Source organism: Oncorhynchus tshawytscha, unplaced genomic scaffold, assembly GCF_018296145.1.
Source record: "Oncorhynchus tshawytscha isolate Ot180627B unplaced genomic scaffold, Otsh_v2.0 Un_scaffold_17_pilon_pilon, whole genome shotgun sequence".
Lineage (NCBI taxonomy): Eukaryota > Metazoa > Chordata > Actinopteri > Salmoniformes > Salmonidae > Oncorhynchus > Oncorhynchus tshawytscha.
The window spans coordinates 274,458-298,245 of record NW_024609830.1 but is presented as its reverse complement, the minus strand read 5'-3'; the positions used below and the strand labels follow the sequence as shown (position 1 = coordinate 298,245).

The window sequence follows — 23,788 nt, the reverse complement described above, 5'->3', positions numbered from 1 at the left end:
GCACCTACCTGTGTGCGCTGCGGACCACGTGACCCAGGTAGCTACCTGCATGGGGCGTATTCATTACGCCTATTCCGTTGCATAGCGCTTCTTAAACGGAAGCAAACGGGACGAAACGGAGAAGGGCCTACCTGCATTTGTCCAATAGAAACTCTTGTTTCCTCTGTTTGCTTCCGTTTGGTTCTTAACCTGTTAACGGTGTCCGTAACGAATATACCCCCTCTCTTTATGAGTGCTGTCCTCATTGGTGCTTTCAAACAGGGACGTGGCACGGCATCGCGACAAACCCATCCGCCCGACCTGAAGAACATACATGAGAAGAACAACAATCTCATATACTAGCCTACAAACTGATCATTGCCTAGTTTTTATCTCTATTCATGAGTAGACGAGGGCATAGGTTATTTCCAAATGCTACAATTGGCATATAGGCTGCAGTGGGAAATGTTATTGAAAACAATGTAATATCACATAATGTTGTTTTATGCATTTCTGCTACTGCTGAGAAAATATTGAGACCAGCCAATCGTGGCAAATCAGTGAAATAATTGCAATAAAGTTTATAAGGCCTATTTACAAATAAAAAAAACACTGATGAAAAATATGTAGATCCATTGTTTTCATTTAGGCTATTGTAAAATACATATATCAAATAGTCAAAGTCAGGCTACTGCCTGTTTTATTACGGCATCTTTAATAACTTATTACGAGAGTGCCATTGGCAGAAGCCTGAATAATGTTGGATGAACTCTCCACTATGCACCGATATCAGATCAGTTTGTATTTTTACACATTAGAAAAAATTAGATTTAAACTGATTCAGGGTCTGTCTTTACAGAACTGCTTGCCGTCGGGTTTTAAAACCCGGAAACCGTTGTGGCTAGATCCGGAAGTTTACCCCAAGTGAAAACAGAAAAACATGGCGGGTGACACTTTAACGGAGCTACTTTTTCTGGATACGTTCAAACATCAAAGTGCAGAGGTAGATAAATTTGTTAATAGCATTGGCTATTTTATCCCAGGGGTGTACTTAGCTGAGATTCCAGTTAGCTAGCTAACTACGACTTCTGATTCCCCCGTTCCCCTAGGCTAATGCTAACACGGTGGCCACCTTGCATAATAACTCAAATCGTCCTTCCAAACTAAGTGTGATGCATTGTTTCCTAAAAACGTATTATGTTTTTAAGTAGGTCACGGGTTCTTATATTCAGTGGTCTCTTCTACAGTTGCAGCGGGGATAGGGATACGCGAAACTAGCTAGCCATAACAGATAACGGGACAGTCGGCAACGGCGTGTGCGCAGATTGTTTACCCGCTTGCTACTCACACAGCTAACGTGTATGTTTACTTGCTAGTTAGCGACTCACACTATTTACGTTACACAGACAGTTTTCCGACTGTTCATCTTAACAGATATAGCCTACAGTTACTGTCTGAAGATGAATACACGAAATTCCCAGTTTTTTTTTTTTGTATGGCACAAAAATGCTGACTGTTTTTGTTGTGCACTAACATGGTCTAAAATAAAAATCGAATCACATTTTATTGTTCACATAGGCTGAATACAACGGATGTGGTAGGCCTTACAGTGAAATTATTCAAATGTGTTCTGTCTGTAGCTGACCAATGTGGATGTGGTGCGGTTCCCGTGTGGGGTCCTGATCACAGAGGTGCGCGTCATTCCTCCTGGAATTAAAGCACACACCAGCCTGCCAGACAACAGGGCATTCGGGTAAGAAACCATCATTCAAGGTGTATAAGGGAGATATATATAGATATGTATATATATACTACTAGCTATGTGCATGTGACATCTGAGACTGGGATGTGTATGAGGGGAACTTCAGGGGCCTCAAACAATCATGCATAGGCACAAATATGTGCTTAAACCATGCGTGGGATCCTTTCCACTCAAAGTGTGCGATTTATCAATATGAACATTTGCCATGACAGTGCCAAGTGGTGGAATAATGCCTTGATCACATCTACAGCCTCATTGCGCAAAATGGTATGAGCGTGAGTTCAACATTCACCTTCTGCTACCATTAATGTCAAACCGTCTACCATACGATTTGATGCATAAATTTAAAAAATCCAATGTATGCACCACATAGAACAGACTGTAACGCAATTCTGCAAGGCAAACGCAGCATTCCATTGGGACTTCTAGTGTACCAAAACGCAATGATGCTGTCGGTGTGATCGAGGTGTAAGTGAACTGTCAAGCGTAGAATGGGGGGGAAATATATGTTGAAAATGTCTGAATTTGTGATGGAGTATTTCCATTGTGAATTCATGTAACATATCTTGACAGGCATATCATTTGACCACCAGTGTATTTGTTACTATAATAATTCACATAAAGTACAGTCATTTGTTAAATTTATTTAAACTTGATTTAACTAGGCAAGTCAGTTAAGAACAAATTCTTATTTACAATGACGGCCTACCCCGGCCAAACCCAGACGATGCTGGGCCAATTGTGTAACCACCCTATGGGACGCCCAATCACGGCAGGATGTGATTTGAACCAGGGACTGTAGGGATGCCTCTTGCACTGAGATGCAGTGACCTAGACCGCTGCGCCACTCGGGAGCCCAAAGTTAGAGGCATGTGTGAAAGTGAAACCATTGTTGAAATATGATAAAAGACTTTAAATAATGGGAAATTGAATGAGAGGTTGATCAAATTTGACACATATTTAACAGATGTTATTGCAGGTGTAGTGAAATGCTTGTGTTCGTAGCTCCAACAGCAGTAGGATCTGTGCAGTAGTATGATCTTTCTCAGAAAGTACTGATTGGTTTTGGGAAATTATATCTGATGAGCCAATCTTCTAGGATTTTTGTGAGGACTTAAGACTTACTTTAAAAAGGCAACTGCAGCCATTCCGGTGCATCTCACAGCTTCGATGAGACAGTGTTTTGGATGCAATCATCAGTAAAACAAACTGTAACGTACAATTTCCTTACACCGTTGCCCAACAGGTTGAAGTCAAGAGGGGTTTCTTTGCCATCAATGGGTTCTGAAATACGAACGGAGCAACAGACTGCACCCACTTCGCCATAAAAGCACCATCCTAAAACGAGTTGAACTATGTGGACAGAAAAGGCTTCCACTCTTAATGTGCAGGTGATCATTTATGTGATGGGCAGAAGACACTGCTGAATGTGGTGGCCAATGTTGGCCTATACGCCTACAGGAAGGATTGTTGAGGATGGATGGCTTATTCCTGACTGTTGTCTACTCATTTGATGTAGATTTGCCATTGCTAATGCAACTCATTATCTTCATGGTTTTACTGGTCAAGCCACAACTGAGAGATACAAATAAAACCTTTTGGTTGTACTCAATCTCTGACACTAGCACCTCCTATTTTCTTATCTTTCTTTGGTTGCGACGTTGTATATCCTGGTACGGTGTGGTATATTCCCCACAGGCTTTAAAGGGATGATTTATACCATGTATGATTAATTGGGGGCACTTCAAAATGCAAATAGCCACGGTCGTGCACGAGCACTGAGGCTGAGAACATTTGGTATTTATCAACGATTATCTCCTTCCGGCGATTATCTCCTTCCGGCGATTATCTCCTTCCGGCGATTATCTCCTTCCGGCGATTATCTCCTTCCGGCGATTATCTCCTTCCGGCGATTATCTCCTTCCGGTGTACGCATGAAGCTCGTAGGATTGTTTGATAAATCAAACTTTTTCTGTTTACGAACATTCTAAATTCCGTTCGTAAGAAGTATTTTAAGGAAGTTTCTACTCAATATTGATTTGGGGTGGCAGGGTAGCCTAGTGGTTAGAGCGTTGGACAAGTTCAAACCCCCGAGCTGACAAGGTACAAATCTGTGGTTCTGCCCCTGAACAGGCAGTTAACCCACTGTTCCTAGGCCGTCATTGTAAATAAGAATTTGTTCTTAAATGACTTGCCTAGTTAAATAAAGGTCAAATAAAACAATTAATTGATAAATGAGGCCCCAGAGCTGTAATGTTCAGTTTGGCCTCATTCTCACCGGGGTAGTTGGGTGATTTGTGAGGTAATCGTAGCCGGACAGACAGGATCTCTCATGTGGCTGAAAGGGGGGCTGAGTGGTGATGTCATATCCTGTTCCTGTCTGTTTCCAGGGAGACATCGCCTCATTCCTTCCAGCTGGAGCTTTTCTTCAACAACCTCACTAAACCCAGCAGCGCCTGCTTCCACAGACTGGGCAGGTCAGTAACACTTTGTACATTCTATTTGAATTGAATGTGTTTGTGTAAAAGACATATACAACAGAAATGTACAATGTGGACCCAGAGGATAGCACTTAAAAGTATTCATTAAAGCACTTGTTTCCAAAGAGTGGTTCTCGACTATACCTTTACTTCTCTCAAGCTCTGTATCCCTCTCTCTCTACCTCTGCCTCTCTCTGTCTGTATCCCTCTCTCTCTACCTCTGTCTATCTCTGTCTGTATCCCTCTCTCTACCTCTGCCTCTCTCTGTCTGTATCCCTCTCTCTCTACCTCTGCCTCTCTCTGTCTGTATCCCTCTATCTCTACCTCTGCCTCTCTCTGTCTGTATCCCTCTCTCTCTACCTCTGCCTCTCTCTGTCTGTATCCCTCTCTCTCTACCTCTGTCTCTCTCTGTCTGTATCCCTCTCTCTCTACCTCTGCCTCTCTCTGTCTGTATCCCTCTCTCTCTACCTCTGTCTCTCTCTGTCTGTATCCCTCTCTCTACCTCTGTCTCTCTCTGTCTGTATCCCTCTCTCTCTACCTCTGCCTCTCTCTGTCTGTATCCCTCTCTCTCTACCTCTGTCTCTCTGTCTGTATCCCTCTCTCTCTACCTCTGCCTCTCTCTGTCTGTATCCCTCTCTCTCTACCTCTGTCTCTCTCTGTCTGTATCCCTCTCTCTCTACCTCTGTCTATCTCTGTCTGTATCCCTCTCTCTCTACCTCTGTCTCTCTCTGTCTGTATCCCTCTCTCTCTACCTCTGCCTCTCTCTGTCTGTATCCCTCTCTCTCTACCTCTGCCTCTCTCTGTCTGTATCCCTCTCTCTCTACCTCTGTCTCTCTCTGTCTGTATCCCTCTCTCTCTACCTCTTCCTCTGTCTCTCTCTGTTGCTCCTGCCCTCCCAGTATCTGTCTATTTATCTCTCCCCACCCCTTCCTTTTTTTCACTTCCCAGAATGTGTCTATAAAAGTATTTGAGAGCTCAAGTCTCACCTGTAGAAGCTGTCAGGGCAGAGACCAATCTGTGACTACTGTCTTAGTCCTTGTTCACTCCGAGATGGGTCGCCAGACACTTAGCCCTGTTGCTGCACCTGCAGAATCACACACAACAGAATATGGAACCCAGAATGCCACATCGATCATTCCAACTGAGAACACAGGCACACCCTAATGTTAGTCAAGCGCTCACAGGCCGTTGTTCACCTGAGAGAGAACTTGCAGTACACCAGCCCCTCTACTGTAGCCTGCTCCACTACTAATGGAAATGTGATAATTCTGTCTCTCTTTCTCTCGCTGTCTCGTCCTTACAGTTTTGAATATGACGAAAACAAGTCCATCGTTTTCAGGCCCAATGGAAAGGTAAAGACTCCTTCCCCCTCTGTCTGTAGAAAGGTCACTGTTCTCTCTACAGGTGAACTGTGTTGTGTGTGTCGCTGTGTGTTTGTAATGGTGAGTGTGTGTGTTGTGTAGGTGAACACAGATGGTCTGGTGCTGCGTGGATGGTACACCAGTCTGACGGTGGCAGTGTACGGTACAGCAGAAAGGTCACATGGTCACGACCGGGACTCTCCCCCACCTCCCCCTCCCCCACCCCCCCAACAACAGACGGGCCTCAAGAGGATCATCAAACAAGGTGAGTAAAGACTCATACTGGGGTTGCCAGGATACCACTATCACAATACTATCATATTTCCCATGGCAAAAAGGAAAACACAAGGTGGACTAAACTGTGTGTGTCTCAGAGTGGGATAAGGAGGAGCAGTATAATGGCAGTCCCCCCAGACCAGCTCCCAGAGGCCCCCCGCACCCCTCCTGGACCGCCCCCACCAGATGATGATGATGAGGAGCCGGTCCCAGTGACCGGTAACACACACACTTCTCTACGTCTCTATGTTCATCTCACAGGGACAGATTTCATACTGTATATTCAACTAGCTAACCTTGCCAAAAGAAACGTTTCCATTTATTTGTGCAAGCTTGTATCCGTGTATACCTGATGCCCTCTTTGGTTGCCTTGATAACCGACTGTGGTGTCCATGGTGACTGTCTCAGTTGGAGTGGCCAAGGCGGAGCCGACTGAAAGAGGGGAGGACTACCTGGAGGCGGTCTCACCTGAGCGCAGCTCACTGCCTGCTGACGAACCCTACTCAGACGCCGAGCCTGAGGAAGAGGGGGAGGAGGAAGAGGATGAAGAGCCGGAAGAAGAGGACGATGCACGGACGGAGTGTAGCGCCCCTGAGGATGAGGAGGAGGAAGAGGAGGAGGGTGAGGAGGAGGAAGAGATGGAGGAAGGTAGGGGGGCTCCTGTGTGACGGCAGGACAGACAGTTTGTGTGTGCCTCGGCATGCTGCTCAGACCCCTCAACCCTACACCCTAACCCTACACCCTGCTCAGACCCCTCAACCCTACACCCTTCTCAGACCCCTCAACCCTACACCCTGCTCAGACCCCTCAACCCTACACCCTGCTCAGACCCCTCCAACCTACACTCTGCTCAGACCCTTCCACCCTGCTCAGACCCTTCCACCCTGCTCAGACCCCTCCACCCTGCTCAGACCCTTCCACCCTGCTCAGACCCTTCTACCCTGCTCAGACCCTTCCACCCTGCTCAGACCCTTCCACCCTGCTCAGACCCCTCCACCCTACACCCTGCTCAGACCCCTCAACCCTACACCCTGCTCAGACCCTTCCACCCTGCTCAGACCCCTCCACCCTACACCCTGCTCAGACCCCTCAACCCTACACCCTGCTCAGACCCTTCCACCCTGCTCAGACCCTTCCACCCTGCTCAGACCCTTCCACCCAGCTCAGACCCCTCATCCCTACACCCTGCTCAGACCCTTCCACCCTGCTCAGACCCTTCCACCCAGCTCAGACCCCTCAACCCTACACCCTTCTCAGACCCCTCAACCCTACACCCTGCTCAGACCCCTCAACCCTACACCCTGCTCAGACCCCTCAACCCTACACCCTGCTCAGACCCCTCCAACCTACACCCTGCTCAGACCCTTCCACCCTGCTCAGACCCTTCCACCCTGCTCAGACCCCTCCACCCTGCTCAGACCCCTCCACCCTACACCCTGCTCAGACCCCTCCAACCTACACCCTGCTCAGACCCTTCCACCCTGCTCAGACCCTTCCACCCTGCTCAGACCCTTCCACCCTGCTCAGACCCCTCCACCCTACACCCTGCTCAGACCCCTCAACCCTACACCCTGCTCAGACCCTTCCACCCTGCTCAGACCCCTCCACCCTACACCCTGCTCAGACCCCTCAACCCTACACCCTGCTCAGACCCTTCCACCCTGCTCAGACCCTTCCACCCTGCTCAGACCCTTCCACCCAGCTCAGACCCCTCATCCCTACACCCTGCTCAGACCCTTCCACCCTGCTCAGACCCTTCCACCCAGCTCAGACCCCTCAACCCTACACCCTTCTCAGACCCCTCAACCCTACACCCTGCTCAGACCCCTCAACCCTACACCCTGCTCAGACCCCTCAACCCTACACCCTGCTCAGACCCCTCCAACCTACACCCTGCTCAGACCCTTCCACCCTGCTCAGACCCTTCCACCCTGCTCAGACCCCTCCACCCTGCTCAGACCCCTCCACCCTACACCCTGCTCAGACCCCTCCAACCTACACCCTGCTCAGACCCTTCCACCCTGCTCAGACCCTTCCACCCTGCTCAGACCCCTCCACCCTACACCCTGCTCAGACCCCTCAACCCTACACCCTGCTCAGACCCTTCCACCCTGCTCAGACCCCTCCACCCTACACCCTGCTCAGACCCCTCAACCCTACACCCTGCTCAGACCCTTCCACCCTGCTCAGACCCCTCCACCCTACACCCTTCTCAGACCCCTCAACCCTACACCCTGCTCAGACCCCTCAACCCTACACCCTGCTCAGACCCCTCCAACCTACACCCTGCTCAGACCCTTTCACCCTGCTCAGACCCTTCCACCCTGCTCAGACCCCTCCACCCTGCTCAGACCCCTCCACCCTACACCCTGCTCAGACCCCTCCAACCTGCTCAGACCCTTCCACCCTGCTCAGACCCCTCCACCCTACACCCTGCTCAGACCCCTCAACCCTACATCCTGCTCAGACCCTTCCACCCTGCTCAGACCCTTCCACCCTGCTCAGACCCCTCCACCCTTCCACCCTGCTCAGACCCCTCAACCCTACACCCTGCTCAGACCCTTCCACCCAGCTCAGACCCCTCATCCCTACACCCTGCTCAGACCCTTCCACCCTGCTCAGACCCTTTCACCCTACACCCTTCTCAGACCCCTCAACCCTCCACCCTGCTCAGACCGCTACACCCTGCTCAGACCCCTACACCCTTCTCAGACCCTCAACCCTACACCCTTCTCAGACCCCTCAACCCTACACCCTGCTCAGACCCCTCCAACCTGCTCAGACCCCTCCAACCTGCTCAGACCCTCCACCCTACACCCTGCTCAGACCCCTCCAACCTGCTCAGACCCCTCCACCCTACACCCTGCTCAGACCCCTCCAACCTGCTCAGACCCCTCCACCCTACACCCTGCTCAGACCCCTCAACCCTCCACCCTGCTCAGACCCCTACACCCTGCTCAGACCCCTACACCCTGCTCAGACCCTTCCTCCCCGCTCAGACCCCTACACCCTACACCCTGCTCAGACCCCTCAACCCTACACCCTGCCCAGACCCCTCCACCCTGCCCAGACCCCTCCACCCTGCTCAGACCCCTCCACCCTACACCCTGCTCAGACCCCCTCAACCCTACACCCTGCTCAGACCCCTCCACCCTGCTCAGACCCTTCCACCCTACACCCTGCTCAGACCCCCTCCACCCTACACCCTGCTCAGACCCCTCCACCCTGCTCAGACCCCTCCACCCTACACCCTGCTCAGACCCCTCAATCCTACACCCTGCTGAGACCCCTCAACCCTACACCCTGCTCAGATCCCTCCACCCTCCACCCTGCTCAGACCCTTCCACCCTGCTCAGGCCCCTCCACCCTGCTCAGGCCCCTCCACCCTGCTCAGGCCCCTCCACCCTGCTCAGGCCCCTCCACCGCTCAGATCCCTCCACCCTGCTCAGACCCCTCCACCCTACACCCTGCTCAGACCCTTCCACCCTGCTCAGGCCCCTCCACCCTGCTCAGGCCCCTCAACCCTACACCCTGCTCAGGCCCCTCAACCCTACACCCTGCTCAGACCCCTCAACCCTACACCCTGCTCAGACCCCTCAACCCTACACCCTGCTCAGACCCCTACACCCTGCTCAGACCCTCAACCCTACACCCTGCTCAGACCCCTCCACACTACACCCTGCTCAGACCCCTCCACCCTGCTCAGACCCCTCCACCCTGCTCAGACCCCTCAACCCTACACCCTGCTCAGACCCCTCCACCCTGCCCGACCCCCCCCACCCTGCTCAGACCCCTCCACCCTACACCCTGCTCAGACCCCTCCACCCTACACCCTGCTCAGACCCCTCCACCCTACACCCTGCTCAGACCCCTCCACCCTACACCCTGCTCAGACCCCTCCACCCTACACCCTGCTCAGACCCTCCACCCTACACCCTGCTCAGACCCTTCCACCCTACACCCTGCTCAGACCCTTCCACCCTACACCCTGCTCAGACCCTTCCACCCTACACCCTGCTCAGACCCCCTCCACCCTACACCCTGCTCAGATCCCTCCACCCTGCTCAGACCCCTCCACCCTACACCCTGCTCAGACCCTTCCACCCTGCTCAGACCCTTCCACCCTGCTCAGGCCCCTCCACCCTGCTCAGGCCCCTCAACCCTACACCCTGCTCAGGCCCCTCAACCCTACACCCTGCTCAGACCCCTCAACCCTACACCCTGCTCAGACCCCTCAACCCTACACCCTGCTCAGACCCCTCAACCCTACACCCTGCTCAGGCCCCTACACCCTGCTCAGACCCTCAACCCTACACCCTGCTCAGACCCCTCCACACTACACCCTGCTCAGACCCCTCCACCCTGCTCAGACCCCTCCACCCTGCTCAGACCCCTCCACCCTGCTCAGACCCCTCCACCCTGCCCGACCCCCCCCACCCTGCTCAGACCCCTCCACCCTACACCCTGCTCAGACCCCTCCACCCTACACCCTGCTCAGACCCCTCCACCCTACACCCTGCTCAGACCCCTCCACCCTACACCCTGCTCAGACCCCTCCACCCTACACCCTGCTCAGACCCCTCCACCCTACACCCTGCTCAGACCCCTACACCCTGCTCAGTGCTGTTATAACCAGCCTAACCAGCTGTAATCATAAGGCTTAGAGCCATGGCTGTTGCTGCTGTAGTATCAGATCCCCTTGCATGACAAACTAACTGTGCCTGTCTGCTGTGGTTCTCTAACATTCTTAACTCTTGGTTGAGTGAACTGTAATTAATGTTATAAATGTTTTAGCACTTATGTCAGTGTTGTGAGGCCTTTTCTTTTGCTGTGTTTGTGTTTTTGTTGTTTTACAATATTTTTCCCTCCCTCACCCTCTTTCTCTCACCCTCCCTCCCTCCTCTCTCCAGGTGATGGTTATGAGGAGATCAGTAGTGATGAGGATGACTTGGACAATGGGAGTTTTAAGCTGCCCAGTTTTGACATTGACTACACCCCTGAAGACCTGGCCTCTGTGCCCCCAGTCCAGTACGACCCCTATGAAAGAGAGCTACGCCCACTGCTCTACTTCACCCCTCCCTACAAGACCCGCTTCGACTCCCAGCTGGAGAGGGCTAGGGGGGCTGTGTGTGTTGGTCCAGAGGGACCTGGAGGTGGAGAAGGGGCAGAGGCTGAGGTTGTTGCCCAGATGAGAGAGCTCCTGGCTGGGATAGGAGAGGACCGTGACTCCCGCTGGGTCACGGCCCTAGAGCAGGCATCAGGGCTGCTCGCTAGAGGGCTGGGCTTTCTGATTGGACAGGGGGAATGGGAAGGGCCTATTGGAGCTCTGGTCCAATGGGCTCTCCAGGGTCTTAGTATGGAGATAGCGCTGACTCAACCCATTGCTCTAAACCTCAGGCAGCTGAAAGCTGGAGCTAAGCTGGCTTCCTGCTTGGCCGAGTGCCCACAGGGCCTCACTGCGCTGCTGCACGAGGGAGCCCTGGAGCTCCTACTGGAGCTGCTCCAGGTGGACCATGTGTCGTCCACACTGAAGCTGTGTATCCTGAGGGCTCTGGATGCTCTGACCAGTGCCCCCGCTGGTGTGGAGGCCTTCCTACAGGAGGGGGAGATAGAGAGGAGTGGATACCAGGTGAGAGGGGCCATAGACATACGGTACACATGAAGACCTTATAATAGAGAGGCTGCGTGTGTTTCTAACTGAGGTTGTGTGTGTGTCCCCCCCCCGCAGCGGTTGGTGCAGCTGTTCCTGGGGGAGGAAACCGTGCGGGTGGTAACCGCGGGCAACGCCATTCTGCAGAAAGGCCACGCCTATGAGGTTATGACTGACCTGCAGAGGACAGCGGCAGCCTGGAGCGAGCCTCTGCAGGTAAGCACACACTGACTGGAGATCTGCGTTTTAAGAACAGTTATTTGGGTCTAATAAAGTTTCCCATTTCATAACCAGTTCCCAGTTCAGTGTGGAACTCTGGGGTTTCTATGACAGGGCATACTGTCCATATAATTACTACAGTATATCAGTGTATGGGGCGGCAGGGTAACCTAGTGGTTAGAGCGTTGGACTAGTTGCAAGTTCGAATCCCCGAGCTGACAAGGTACATATCTGTCGTTCTGGCCCTGAACAGGCAGTTAACCCACTGTTCCTAGGCCGTCATTGAAAATAAGAATTTGTTCTTAACTGACTTGCCTAGTTAAATAAAGGTAAAAAATATATAATAATTATTAGTGTTGTTTTTTTCAGGATGAGGGGGAGGAGCCTGACATAGCCATGGAGGAGGAGACATCATTAGGCCCCTCCCCTGTCAGCGAGGCTGAGCTGGATAGGTTGGCTGGAGTTCTAGAAGAGTTACATCACCTTCTAGAGACCGCTCCCCACACCATGGTCCAGCCCCCTGGAAAGGCCTTCCCTACAACCGCACGCATTACTGGTCCACAGGAGAGAGACGACCCCTACCCTACACTGTACAGGTAGGTACAACACAGAACACACACACACACACACACACACACACACACACACACACACACACACACAGTCATTTGTACTAATAACTCTCCCCCCCACCCCACAGGTACATGCATGCATGTCACTTCCTGGAGAGCTCGGCGGTGGTGTTGTCAGCAGCAGTGGCGGCAGGGCATACAGGTGTCACTCACGCCACCAGGGAAGTCCTGCACTTTCTGTCTCTCACCCAATCAGGACTGCTGTTCATGCTGGCCCATCCCACGCCTACCAACCTGCTGCTCCGCCTCCTAGCAACCGTCGCCGAGGTTGAGGGAGAGGAGCCTATGGTCACTGGGGGCGACGGCGGGTTCTCGGGCCCCGGATTGGGTGAAGAGGGTTTGGGGGTGTGGCTGATGCAGGCGCTGCATGCCCTCCAGAGTGTGTCTGAGCTGATGAGTCACGTGACTGCTGGTGGGGAGGGAGGGGTGGGGCTAGAGGAGGGGGACAGTGCGGAGGTACTGAGCATGCTCCATGCCCTCTACCTCATCACCTTCACACAGACTGGGAGGAGCGCTGTGGCCCACGTCTTCAGCCTGGAGAACAACCTCTCCTGTCTGGTTACGCTGCTGCAGCACCACAGCAAGGACGGACACGGGGAGGCCAAGGCCCGGAAGGCGGTGACCTATAACTATGCGTGTATGCTGGTGCTGATGGTGGTTCAGAACTCCAGTGATCTCCGTAACATGGAACAACACGCTGCTCCTCTACTCATCCTGGCCAAGGCTGATGACACCAACGCTAAACTACAGGGTGCGTAGCTCCTGACCCCTGACTATAACAACGCCAGGTTGGTATCCAACCTTAACCCCTAACCTCTGACCTATAACTCCAAACCAACCTTATCAACAATGGGTGAACTGGTAGTCCCTAAAACTTAATCTTAAAAATACTTCTACACCCAACTCTATCATTGTAATGACATAGCCCTACCCATCACCCCTTAGAAATGTATTGAAGGCCTCCCAAGTGGCGCAGCGGTCTATGGCACTGCATCGACGGATTCGATCCCAGCCTGTATCACAGTCGGCCGTGACCGGGAGACCCATGAGGCGGCGCACAATTGGCCCAGCGTCGTCCGGGTTAGGGGAGGGTTTGGCCGGCTGGGATTTCCTCGTCCTATCGTGCTCTAGCGACTCCTTATGGCGGGCCGGGCGCCTGCAAGCTGACTTCGGTCGCCAGCTGGACGGTGTTTCCTCCGACATGTTGCGGCTGGCTTCCGGGTTAAGCGAGCGGTGTTTCAAGAAGCTGTGCGGCTTGGTGGGTCGTGTTTCGGAGGACACATGGCTCTCAACCTTCGCCTCTCCCGAGTCCGCAGGGGAGTTGCAGCGATCGGACAAGACTGTTACTATCAATTGGATATAACGATATTGGGGAGAAAAGTACCCCCAAAAAAACATGTGTTAAACTACTATTCAGAATTCCTTGCGAAGGTGAACTGCAACACTAAGTGATCCTCTCAGTGTTGGTGTTGTGTTCCAGAGCTGAGTCAGTGGCTGGAACCTCTGGACAAGGTGAAGTTGGAGATGGGCAGCATCCCCAGCCTCATAGACTACATCAAACAGGTGAGCCGTTACACTACATGTCCCCAAGGAGTGATAACCTGTTGTTGCTGTTTGTTTAATCCTTCATAATGATGACTTGGCTGCAGGCCTTCAGCTCCCTACGCGCGCACACACACACACCGACTTGCTTTGATATAACTAGCTGACTAAACTCCACTGATTGGTAAAGGAAGATTCTGATGAAATCCACCAATGAGTGAAGCAGAGATCAGGCTTTGTGGAATTCAGCAATGACTACATCGATTCGCCCAAGGTCAATACTTTAAAAAAATATATTATAATTATGAAACGTTAACTTGTACCTGTGTTTGTCCTCTGTAGTTGCGTGCCTTTGGTTTGCTGAAATCCATACTTTTTCAATAACGTTATTCAAAAACATCCACCGACTGTTTCCTTGTTGAGATTCAATTGACAAATGCTAATATGTGCTGAGTTGCTATCTTAGAGCAACAGCAACTGACAAACAGTCGGTGGTTGTATTTGATTAGCGTCCATACTTGAAAAAGTATGGATTTCAGCTAACAAAGACAGGCACGCAATTAAAGGACAAACATAAGTACAAGGTAAGCGTTTCATAATCCATTTTATTCATATAGTCGGACCTAAATTCCACAAAGCATGGTCTCTGCACCACTCCTTTGGTGGATTTCAGCAGAGACGTCCTTCACCATGGAGTCAGCTAGTTTGATTTGAATTATTAGGATCTTCAATGGCGACAGCTTGTCTTACTGGGGTCCCACTGGGGTTCCGACTGGGGTTCTTACTGGGGTCCCACTCGGGTCCAACAGCGGTTCCCACGGGGGTTCCGACTGGGGTCTTATTGGGGTTCTGACTGGGGTCTTATTTGGGTTCCAACTGGGGTCTTACTGGGGTCCCACTCGGGTTTGACTGGGGTTCCGACTAGGGTCTTACTGGGGTCCCGACTGGGGTCTTACTGGGGTCCGACTGGGGTCTAACTGGGCTTCCCACTGGGGTCTGACTGCGGTACGACACATAACAAAAAATACATTTGAGACAAGACTTGACAAACATTAACGTATGTGTGTGTGCGCATCGATTGGTTATACATACATGTCAGTACATATGCACAACAAGACTTGACAAACATTAACGTATGTGTGTGTGCGCATCGATTGGTTATACATACATGTCAGTACATATGCACAACAAGTAGGTCACATGCAGGAAAGGCCTTGTGCCGTGAGGTGTTGGTTTATTTGTTCTTTTCAACCAGGTTTGAAGTTCACTTGTGCTGTATAAGATGGAAGGGAGTTATTTGCAGTCATGGCTCTGTATAATACTGTACACTTCCTTGAATTTGTTTTGGACCTGGGGACTGTGAAAAGACCCATCTGGCATGTCTGGTGGGGTGTGTGATTGTGTGTGTGGTGTCAGTCCTGTGTGTAAGTTGACTATGCAAACATTTGGAATTTCCAACACATTGCTTCACTTCTTGTTTTTATAAGAAGCAGTCAGTCTTTCCTCAACTCTTAGCCAAGAGAGACTGGCAGCATAGTGTTAATATCAGCCCTCTGGTTACAATGAAGAGCAGGACGTGCCGCTCTGTTCTGGGCCAGATGCAGCTTAACTAGGTCTTTCTTTGCAGCACTCGACCATATGACTGGACAATAATCAAGATAAGATAAACTAGAGCCTGTGGAGTGTGGTGTCAAAAAAACATCTTTCCAACCGTTGAATCTATATGTTTTGACCATGACAGTTTACAATCTAAGGTAACACCAAGTAATTTAGTCTTCTCAACTTGTTCAACAGCCACACCATTCATTACCATATTCAGCTGAGGTCTAGAACTTAGGGAATGATGTGTACCAAATACAATGCTCTTAGTTTTAGAGATGTTCAGGACCAGTTTATTACTGGCCACCCACTCCAAAACAGACTGCAACTCTTTGTTGGGATTCAGTGACTTCATTAGCTGTGGTTGCTGATGCGTATACGGTTTAATCATTCGCATACATGGACACACATACTTTGTGTAATGCCAGTGACAGGTCATTGGTAAAAAAGAAAACAGTAGAAGGCTTAGAGAGCTGCCCTGCGGTACATGCAAATCGTTGTGACAGTGGCTGACCCAGATCTTGGAGAGAGAGAGAGCGCGTCTTTGTAAAGTATTCAGACCCCTTGAATTTTTACGTTACCGCCTTATTCATCCTGTTTCCATTGATCATCCTTGATGTTTCTACAACTTGATTGGAGTCCACCTGTGGTAAATTCTATTGATTGGACATGATTTGGAAAGGCTCACATCTGTCTATATAAGGTCCCACAGTTGACAGTGCATGTCAGAGCAAAAACCAAGCCATGAGGTCGAAGGAATTATCCCTAGAGCTCAGAGACAGGATTGTGTCGAGGCACAGTTCTGGGGAAGGGTAACAAAACATTTCTGCAGCATTGAAGGTCCCCAAGAACACAGTGGCCTCCATCATTCTTAAATGGAAGAAGTTTGGAACCACCAAGACTCTTCCTAGAGCTCATTTATTTATTTATTTATATTTGCAATGTTAATTTTTTTTAAACTGTTTTTGCTTCGTCATTATGGGGTATTGTGCGTAGATTGAGGGGGAAAAACAATTTAATCAGTTTTAGAATAAGGCTGTAAAGTAACAAATGTGGAAAAAGTCAAGGGGTCTGAATACTTTCCGAATGCACTGTGTGTGGCTGATGTAAATAAAATAGTGTATGTACATGGTCATATTACTAACAGAAAAGCCATTCTGTCCTGTCTGTCCCGTGTGTGTCCCTGTAGAACGTCCAGAACGTGTTGACTCTAGAGGGAAGTGGACTGATCTCTGCTCTGAGGGTCCTCTGCCAGATCGCCTGTCCACCTCCCGCCGTAGAGGCTCAGCAGAGAGATCTGAAGTGGAGTCTAGCAGGGGTGCAGTTGTTTTCTGGGGAGGGCTTGGACACGTGTGTTTGTGTGCTCCAGAAGCTGTGTAGCGTGCTGCTGCCTGCCTGGCGTGTGCACGGACACATGGGACCCACCCCACAGCGCTGTATGATCCTTGGCGTGTGCGCTAACACGCTAAAGCTGCTGCGGACCATGCTGACAGAGCTGCTGCGCAGCGGGGCCTTCCAGTTCAGGGACACGCGTGTGGCGAGCACGTTGGTGACTCTACACATGGTCGTGTGTTCAGCCCCATCCTCTGGACGTCTAGACTGGGAGGAGACCAAGGTTCAGGCCCTCATCGTAGATGTGCTGCTCACCTTCACACAGGGAGTCAGCGAACAGGTAGAGCTCTTTTCTGATTGACCTTTAACATAATGTTGTGTGTGTTGCGTGCGTGTAATAAATTGGGTATCATTTCCCCTGTAGATGACCCACACAGAGGAGACTCTGCTCAGTAACACATGGTCTCTGATGCTGAAGGAGGTGTTGGGCTCTCTACTGAAAGCACCAGAGGGACTCTTCTCTGGCCTCACTCTGCTGTCTGAACTGCTGCCACTTCCCCTGCCCATGCAGAGCACGCAGGTACACACACACACACACCTGCTGCTTCTCATGTTGCTACAGCCATCATCAGCAACAGTCTGGAGGTCGTCGGATTGACACTTAACAAACTAATCAATGCATGAGGATCGAAAGCTGTAGGACTTTCATGTTGGAAACATCTAAACCGAAGGGAAACAGATTTTTAGTTGTGTGTTGTGCCGGTCCCCCTCCAGGTGATCTCTGTCCAGGACGTGGCTGTAGCGTTGAACACCAGGAAGTTGTGGAGCATGCACCTGCGGGTGCAGTGGGGTGTGTTTGCGGACGCCCTCGGGTGTGTGTGTGGAACTAGCTGTCCTCCGCTGCTGGCCATGCTGCGACGTGTGTGTGTCCAGCTGGCTGACCTCTCCTCTCCACCGCCACCCTCATCATGAAGACCCTGCTGGAATTCCTGCTGGGGGAACTACAGCCGTAAGACAGTCGCAAACACACCCTTATGCTCCTCTTGAACTAAGATGGCAAGCCAAATAAATCCCAAATTGGCTTTGGATATTATTTCACGTCCATATTAGAACCACCTTCTTTGTTGTGTGTTTGATTTTGGCATGTGTGGTTGTGTTTTTGATTTCGGTATGTGTGGTTGCGTTTGTGATTTCGGTATGTGTGATTCTGTTTTTGATTTCGGTATGTGTGATTCTGTTTGTGATTTCGGTATGTGTGATTCTGTTTGTGATTTCGGTATGTGTGGTTGTGTTTGATTTCGGTATGTGTGATTCTGTTTTTGATTTTGGCATGTGTGGTTGTGTTTTTGATTTCGGTATGTGTGATTCTGTTTATGATTTCGGTATGTGTGATTCTGTTTATGATTTCGGTATGTGTGGTTGTGTTTTTGATTTCGGTATGTGTGGTTGTGTTTTTGATATCCGTATGTGTTTTTGATTTCGGTAGGTGTGGTTGTGTTTTTGATTTTGGCATGTGTGGTTGTGTTTTTGATTTCGGTAGGTGTGGTTGTGTTTTTGATTTCGGTAGGTGTGGTTGTGTTTTTGATTTCGGCAGGTGAGGTTGTGTTTTTGATTTCGGCAGGTGTGGTTGTGTTTTTGATTTTGGTATGTGTGGTTGTGTTTTTGGTTTAGGCATGTGTGGTTGTGTTTTTGGTTTTGGCATGTGTGGTTGTGTTTTTGATTTCGGTATGTGTGATTCTGTTTTTGATTTTGGCATGTGTGGTTGCGTTTGTGATTTCGGTATGTGTGATTCTGTTTTTGATTTCGGTATGTGTGATTCTGTTTGTGATTTCGGTATGTGTGGTTGTGTTTGATTTCGGCAGGTGTGGTTGTGTTTTTGATTTTGGCATGTGTGGTTGTGTTTTTGGTTTTGGCATGTGTGGTTGTGTTTTTGGTTTTGGCATGTGTGGTTGTGTTTTTGGTTTTGGCATGTGTGGTTGTGTTTTTGATTTTGGCATGTGTGGTTGTGTTTTTGATTTTGGTATGTGTGGTTGTGTTTGTGATTTTGGCATGTGTGGTTGTGTTTTTGGTTTTGGCATGTGTGGTTGTGTTTTTGGTTTTGGCATGTGTGGTTGTGTTTTTGGTTTTGGCATGTGTGGTTGTGTTTTTGGTTTTGGCATGTGTGGTTGTGTTTTTGGTTTTGGCATGTGTGGTTGTGTTTTTGGTTTTGGCATGTGTGATTGTGTTTTTGGTTTTGATATGTGTGGTTGTGTTTTTCAGTGTTGAGGGTAAGAGTCCGGGTTGGGGGCAGGTCCTGCGTCTCCTCTCTCTATTCGACACCCTGGTTTCCCAGAGAGCCTGTAAGATCGCAACGTTACACCTGCTCTCTGGCTCCACCCCTGGAGATGAGCCATTGGCTGATGTCTTCCCCCTGCTACTGTCCCTATTGGTTCCCGCTGCTGACCACGCCCTGCCACAACAGCACTGTGCAGAGCTGGTGGGAACTGTCCTGCAGTCACTGTGTGACCAGGTAACACACGAAGCACCTGGTATTGTATGAAGCTAATGCACTTCATCCACTAGCTGATAACAATGGAGAGGTATGGGGTGAATTGATGCGTGTTATGTTCATAAACATGTAAGTCTTTGTGGATGCTCTTTAGTCTGAACTATGTGTCAGACTAGCAGGGGGTCGTATATCAGGCTGAGCCAGGTAAGAGGGAGCGGTAGAGGGATAGAGAAAGGTGTTTAACCCCATCAGTCCCAAGACATGTCCAGCTGTTATATTTAGTCTCACAATGAAGTGTTTTACCATGTTCTTTTCAGGACAACCAGGGCTACAAGTAGAACACCTAACTATTTGACATAAACAGTTGCATTCATGAGTTTTATTGACAGAGCAAAAACCCAATAGAACTGTAGTTATAAGAATGCTCTAAGTACAGAAATGGTTTGCTCACTGGAAAATGAATATCTAACTAGTCAGTGACAACTGTTCAGAGTTTATAACAGCAACTATGTGAGCTTATCACAGTGTTATAGACACTATGTCCTGGGATTTACTATGGTCGCCTATGTAGAAGAACCTCTTACAGTGTTATAGACACTATGTCCTGGGATTTACTATGGTCTTCTATGTAGAAGAACCCTAACCTTCTAACGACTCTTGTGTAGTTTATGAGCATCAGAGACGAAACATGTTATGTGTTTGTATTCCTGACAGTCAGCTTTTGCCAAGCATCTCAAATCATTCTGACTCTACAGATGTTTTTGTAAATGGTGGGACACATTGGGTTAACTCTGCTGTGTGTGTGTGTGTGTGTGTGTGTGTGTGTGTGTGTGTGTGTGTGTGTGTGTAGGACATCTCTCTGGTGGTGCCCCACCCAGGTGAGGGGTGTGTGTCAGAGGCTGAGCAACTGGCCAATGCCCTGCCAGGACGGGAAATGATCTCATCAGTGTGCGACTCTCTGATGGAGGTTTTGGGGAACGGAGAGAGCAGTGCCGCTCTGCTCCTCACCTGTCTCAGGACACTCATGTTCCTCACAGAACATGACTATGGACTCTACCACCTCAAAGGGTACACACACACACACACACTCCTCACTGCCAGGAATTTAGATCAATGCAAGTGTAGCATGTGTATATAGACAATAGTAGTGGTTACAGCACTGAACCCTGTGGAACACCGAATTCAACTTTAGAGGTGTGTTTTTAGGGCTCTGAAGAAGCACAGTGCCAGTGTGTGTGCTCTGTTGAAGAGACAGGTGTTCTCCTTCAGGAAAGACTCAGCTGAACTCCTCTCTGCTCTGCTGGACTTCCTACGACAGATCCTCAACACTGACCCTCTGGTAAAACCCCAAACAAGTCCATTTCAACATGATCAACCATTATTAACATGATCAACCATTATCCAGTTAACCATTATCTGCCGATGTGAAGGCCGATCCGCCAGTATTACATTAATCATCGTCTCTGTCACTCTCTCTCTTCTCTTACCCAGGGTTGCTGTGGGGAGGAGAGTGGAGGGGAAGAGTCCGGGCTGGTCCCGCCCCCAAGGTCTGTGGCTCTGACTGGGTCAGAGATGAAGGCTCTGCTGCAGTGGGAGGAGGCTGACACACACCCTCTAAACACACTAGAGAAACACATCACGGTACACACACACACACACACACTTTATGCATAGTAATGATTATAAATGCAAATACAGATCTCTGGTCGGAAGTAGTGGAAGTAACTGTTGTGTGTGTTTGTAGAAGCTGTGCAAGGAGGAGGATTCATTGGAGACCCTGTTGGAGAATGTGATTGGTCTACGACAGACGCTGGAGAGCACTATGGACACATCTTCTCCCCCTGAGACGGAGCCCACTCTACCCAATCCTGACACGTTATTGACCCAGTTCAACCACAGGTACCGCCCACTGACACTGTTGGCCCAATAGACACCGTTAAAGCTGCAATATGTAACTTTTTGTGCGAGCTGAACAAATTCACATAGAAATGTGAGTTATAGATCTGTCATTCTCACTGAACGCACGTCTAGAAGCGGTAGGTCTGTTATATGTGCGCTATTTTTATGCTTCCAGTTCTTAAATTTCATTTTTGCATCTTTTACTTTCGGTTTTGCACACCAGCTTCAAACAGCAGAAACAGTCATGGAAGATATATTTCACTGAAGCAATAAGGCCCGAGGGGGTGTGGTATATGTCCAATATCAAATCAAAGTTTATTTATCATGTGCGCCAAATACAACAGGTGTAGAGTGAAATGCTTACTTACAGGCTCTAACCAATAGTGCGAAAAAAAAGGTGTGTGTGTAGGTAAGTAAAGAAATAAAACAACAGTAAAAAGACATTGAAAATAACAGCAGCAAGGCTATATACAGACACTGGTTAGTCAGGCTGATTGAGGTAGTATGTACATGTAGGTAAGTGACTATGCATATATGATGAACAGAGTAGCAGTAGCGTAAAAAGAGGGGTTGGCGGGTGGTGGGACACAATGCAGATAGCCCGGTTAGTCAATGTGCGGGAGCACTGGTTGGTCGGGTCAATTAAGGTAGTATGTACATGAATGTATAGTTGAAGTGACTATGCATATAAGATAAACAGAGAGTAGCAGCAGCGTAAAAGAGGGGTTGGGGGGGCACACAATGCAAATAGTCCAGGTAGCCATTTGATTAGCTGTTCAGGAGTCTTATGGCTTAGGGGTAAAAACTAGTGACCAGGAAATGACAGAGATTTCTGCATAGTGCACCTTTTAACAAAAGTGCAATTTTAATCAACTGTTTTTTAAATTATGGCCTGTATGAACTCAATCTGTTTGGGGAATTTGGCTTGTCTTGAATGACCCACTGACATGCTATGGACCCAGTTTTGACCCGAAGCTGTGTGGGTCCTGTTCTGACTGTCTGAGTTCTCTCCTGCAGGACGGTGTTTGTGTTGTCAGAGGTGTTGGATGAGCAGCTGAAGGCTCTGTGGTTCTCCCCCTTCCACACTGACGACATGGAGGCTGAACTAGACATGGTGAGACACCTGTGTGTTGTGTGTGTTTGTGTGTATGTGTGTGTGTGTGTGTGTGAGTAAACGTCTCTGTCTCTAGGTGAAGGTGGACCTGCTAGGCCTGGCCCAGGAGTGTTGTCCAGAGTTGGACCTGAAGTCAGAGCTGGAACGCTCCTTCCTGTCTGAGCCCTTGTCTCCCAGTCATACCAAAACTAACAAGGGCTTCAGGCTGGGCAAGCACAAACACGAGACCTTCATCACCAGGTACACACACACACACTTTTATCACCTTCAGGTACATAATGCGATTGTATGTGACCCACATGTTAACAAAGATGCCTGTGTCGTCCTCTTCCTCCCTGCAGTGGTAAGTCAGACTACATCGAGCCAGCTAAGAGAGCCCACATGATGGCTGCTCCTCGCGGTCGAGGTAGGGGGGGCTTCGGGGGACAGCCCTTTCGCTCCAACGACATCTTCCGCCAGCGCAAACAGAACACTTCGCGCCCTCCCAGCATGCACGTGGATGACTTTGTGGCGGCGGAGTTTAAAGATGTTGGGACTCCCCTGGGCCTGTTGCCCCCCAAGCGACCCCCTAAGAGCTCCCCCAAACCCCCCACCAGAGGCCTGTTCACTGGGAACAGAGGCAGGGCTGCCTTCCACAGCCAGCAGACACGCTTTTTCACCCCACCGCAGCCTAAAGGAGTGCTGCTGTCTGGTATGTTGACACACACAAACAGATCGCTGTAAACTAACAAGTGGGTCTGTTGTCTTTTAAAGAAACTTTGACTAACATGTCTTCCCATCCCCCTCCCTTCTAGGTAACTATAATGCCCGCCGTGAGGGTGGGCGAGGTGGCACGTCGTGGAGTGGTCTGTTGCCACCGGTTACCCACAGAGGAACATACAGTGATGCCAGGGGCGGGCAGAGCAACTTCACACGCGGCCCCCTGCCCTCACGCCAGCAGCCTGCAGGTACACACACACACACATACTCGTATGCACACGTACATACTGTATGAGCACACACATACATATTCAGAGAACAACATGAATACAAGATAATACTTTCATGCACAATTACTGATGGTCACCCTTGTTCTTCTCGCTCCCTCTCTTCCAGGTGCATATCGCCTGGCTCCGCGGGACCGCGCCCCTCGAGGTCGTGGGGGTACAGGCCTGTCGTGGCTGAGTCAGGGAGGAGGAGGGGGGAGGGGATCCCAGGGGGGGAAGTTTAGTGGTGGGGGAGGCAGCGGAGGAGGGAGGGGACGACACGTTCGCTCCTTCACCAGGTAAACAAACCTGGCCAATGACTGCAGCCCGTCCCGGCTCTTAACGGACCAATCAGGAATAATGAGTTCATCATCTCCATGGAAACGTGTCCTCTGTGGGATTCTATTGATGATGATGTGTGGAATTTGTTGTATTATGTTTTAGTTCTTTTACATTGTTGTTCAGACTCAATAAAGTTCTGTGATTGAGA

General features: G+C 49.9%; 1 protein-coding gene across 1 annotated transcript; it reads left to right on the top strand.

The window, feature by feature from the left end:
• Positions 1 to 835: 835 nt before the first annotated feature.
• On the top strand, positions 836 to 23,788 carry virma (vir like m6A methyltransferase associated). The gene is given in 27 exon segments (XM_042319274.1): positions 836 to 982; positions 1,620 to 1,732; positions 4,132 to 4,218; positions 5,525 to 5,573; positions 5,685 to 5,845; positions 5,952 to 6,012; positions 6,014 to 6,077; positions 6,267 to 6,506; positions 10,769 to 11,487; positions 11,587 to 11,724; positions 12,097 to 12,323; positions 12,428 to 13,110; positions 13,840 to 13,922; positions 16,690 to 17,172; positions 17,257 to 17,412; positions 17,607 to 17,784; positions 17,787 to 17,841; positions 19,092 to 19,341; positions 20,171 to 20,388; positions 20,527 to 20,659; positions 20,812 to 20,961; positions 21,065 to 21,219; positions 22,237 to 22,333; positions 22,410 to 22,573; positions 22,675 to 23,024; positions 23,128 to 23,280; positions 23,429 to 23,788. Coding segments are annotated over 27 exon segments (5,403 nt in total). The 5' UTR covers positions 836 to 919; the 3' UTR covers positions 23,602 to 23,788.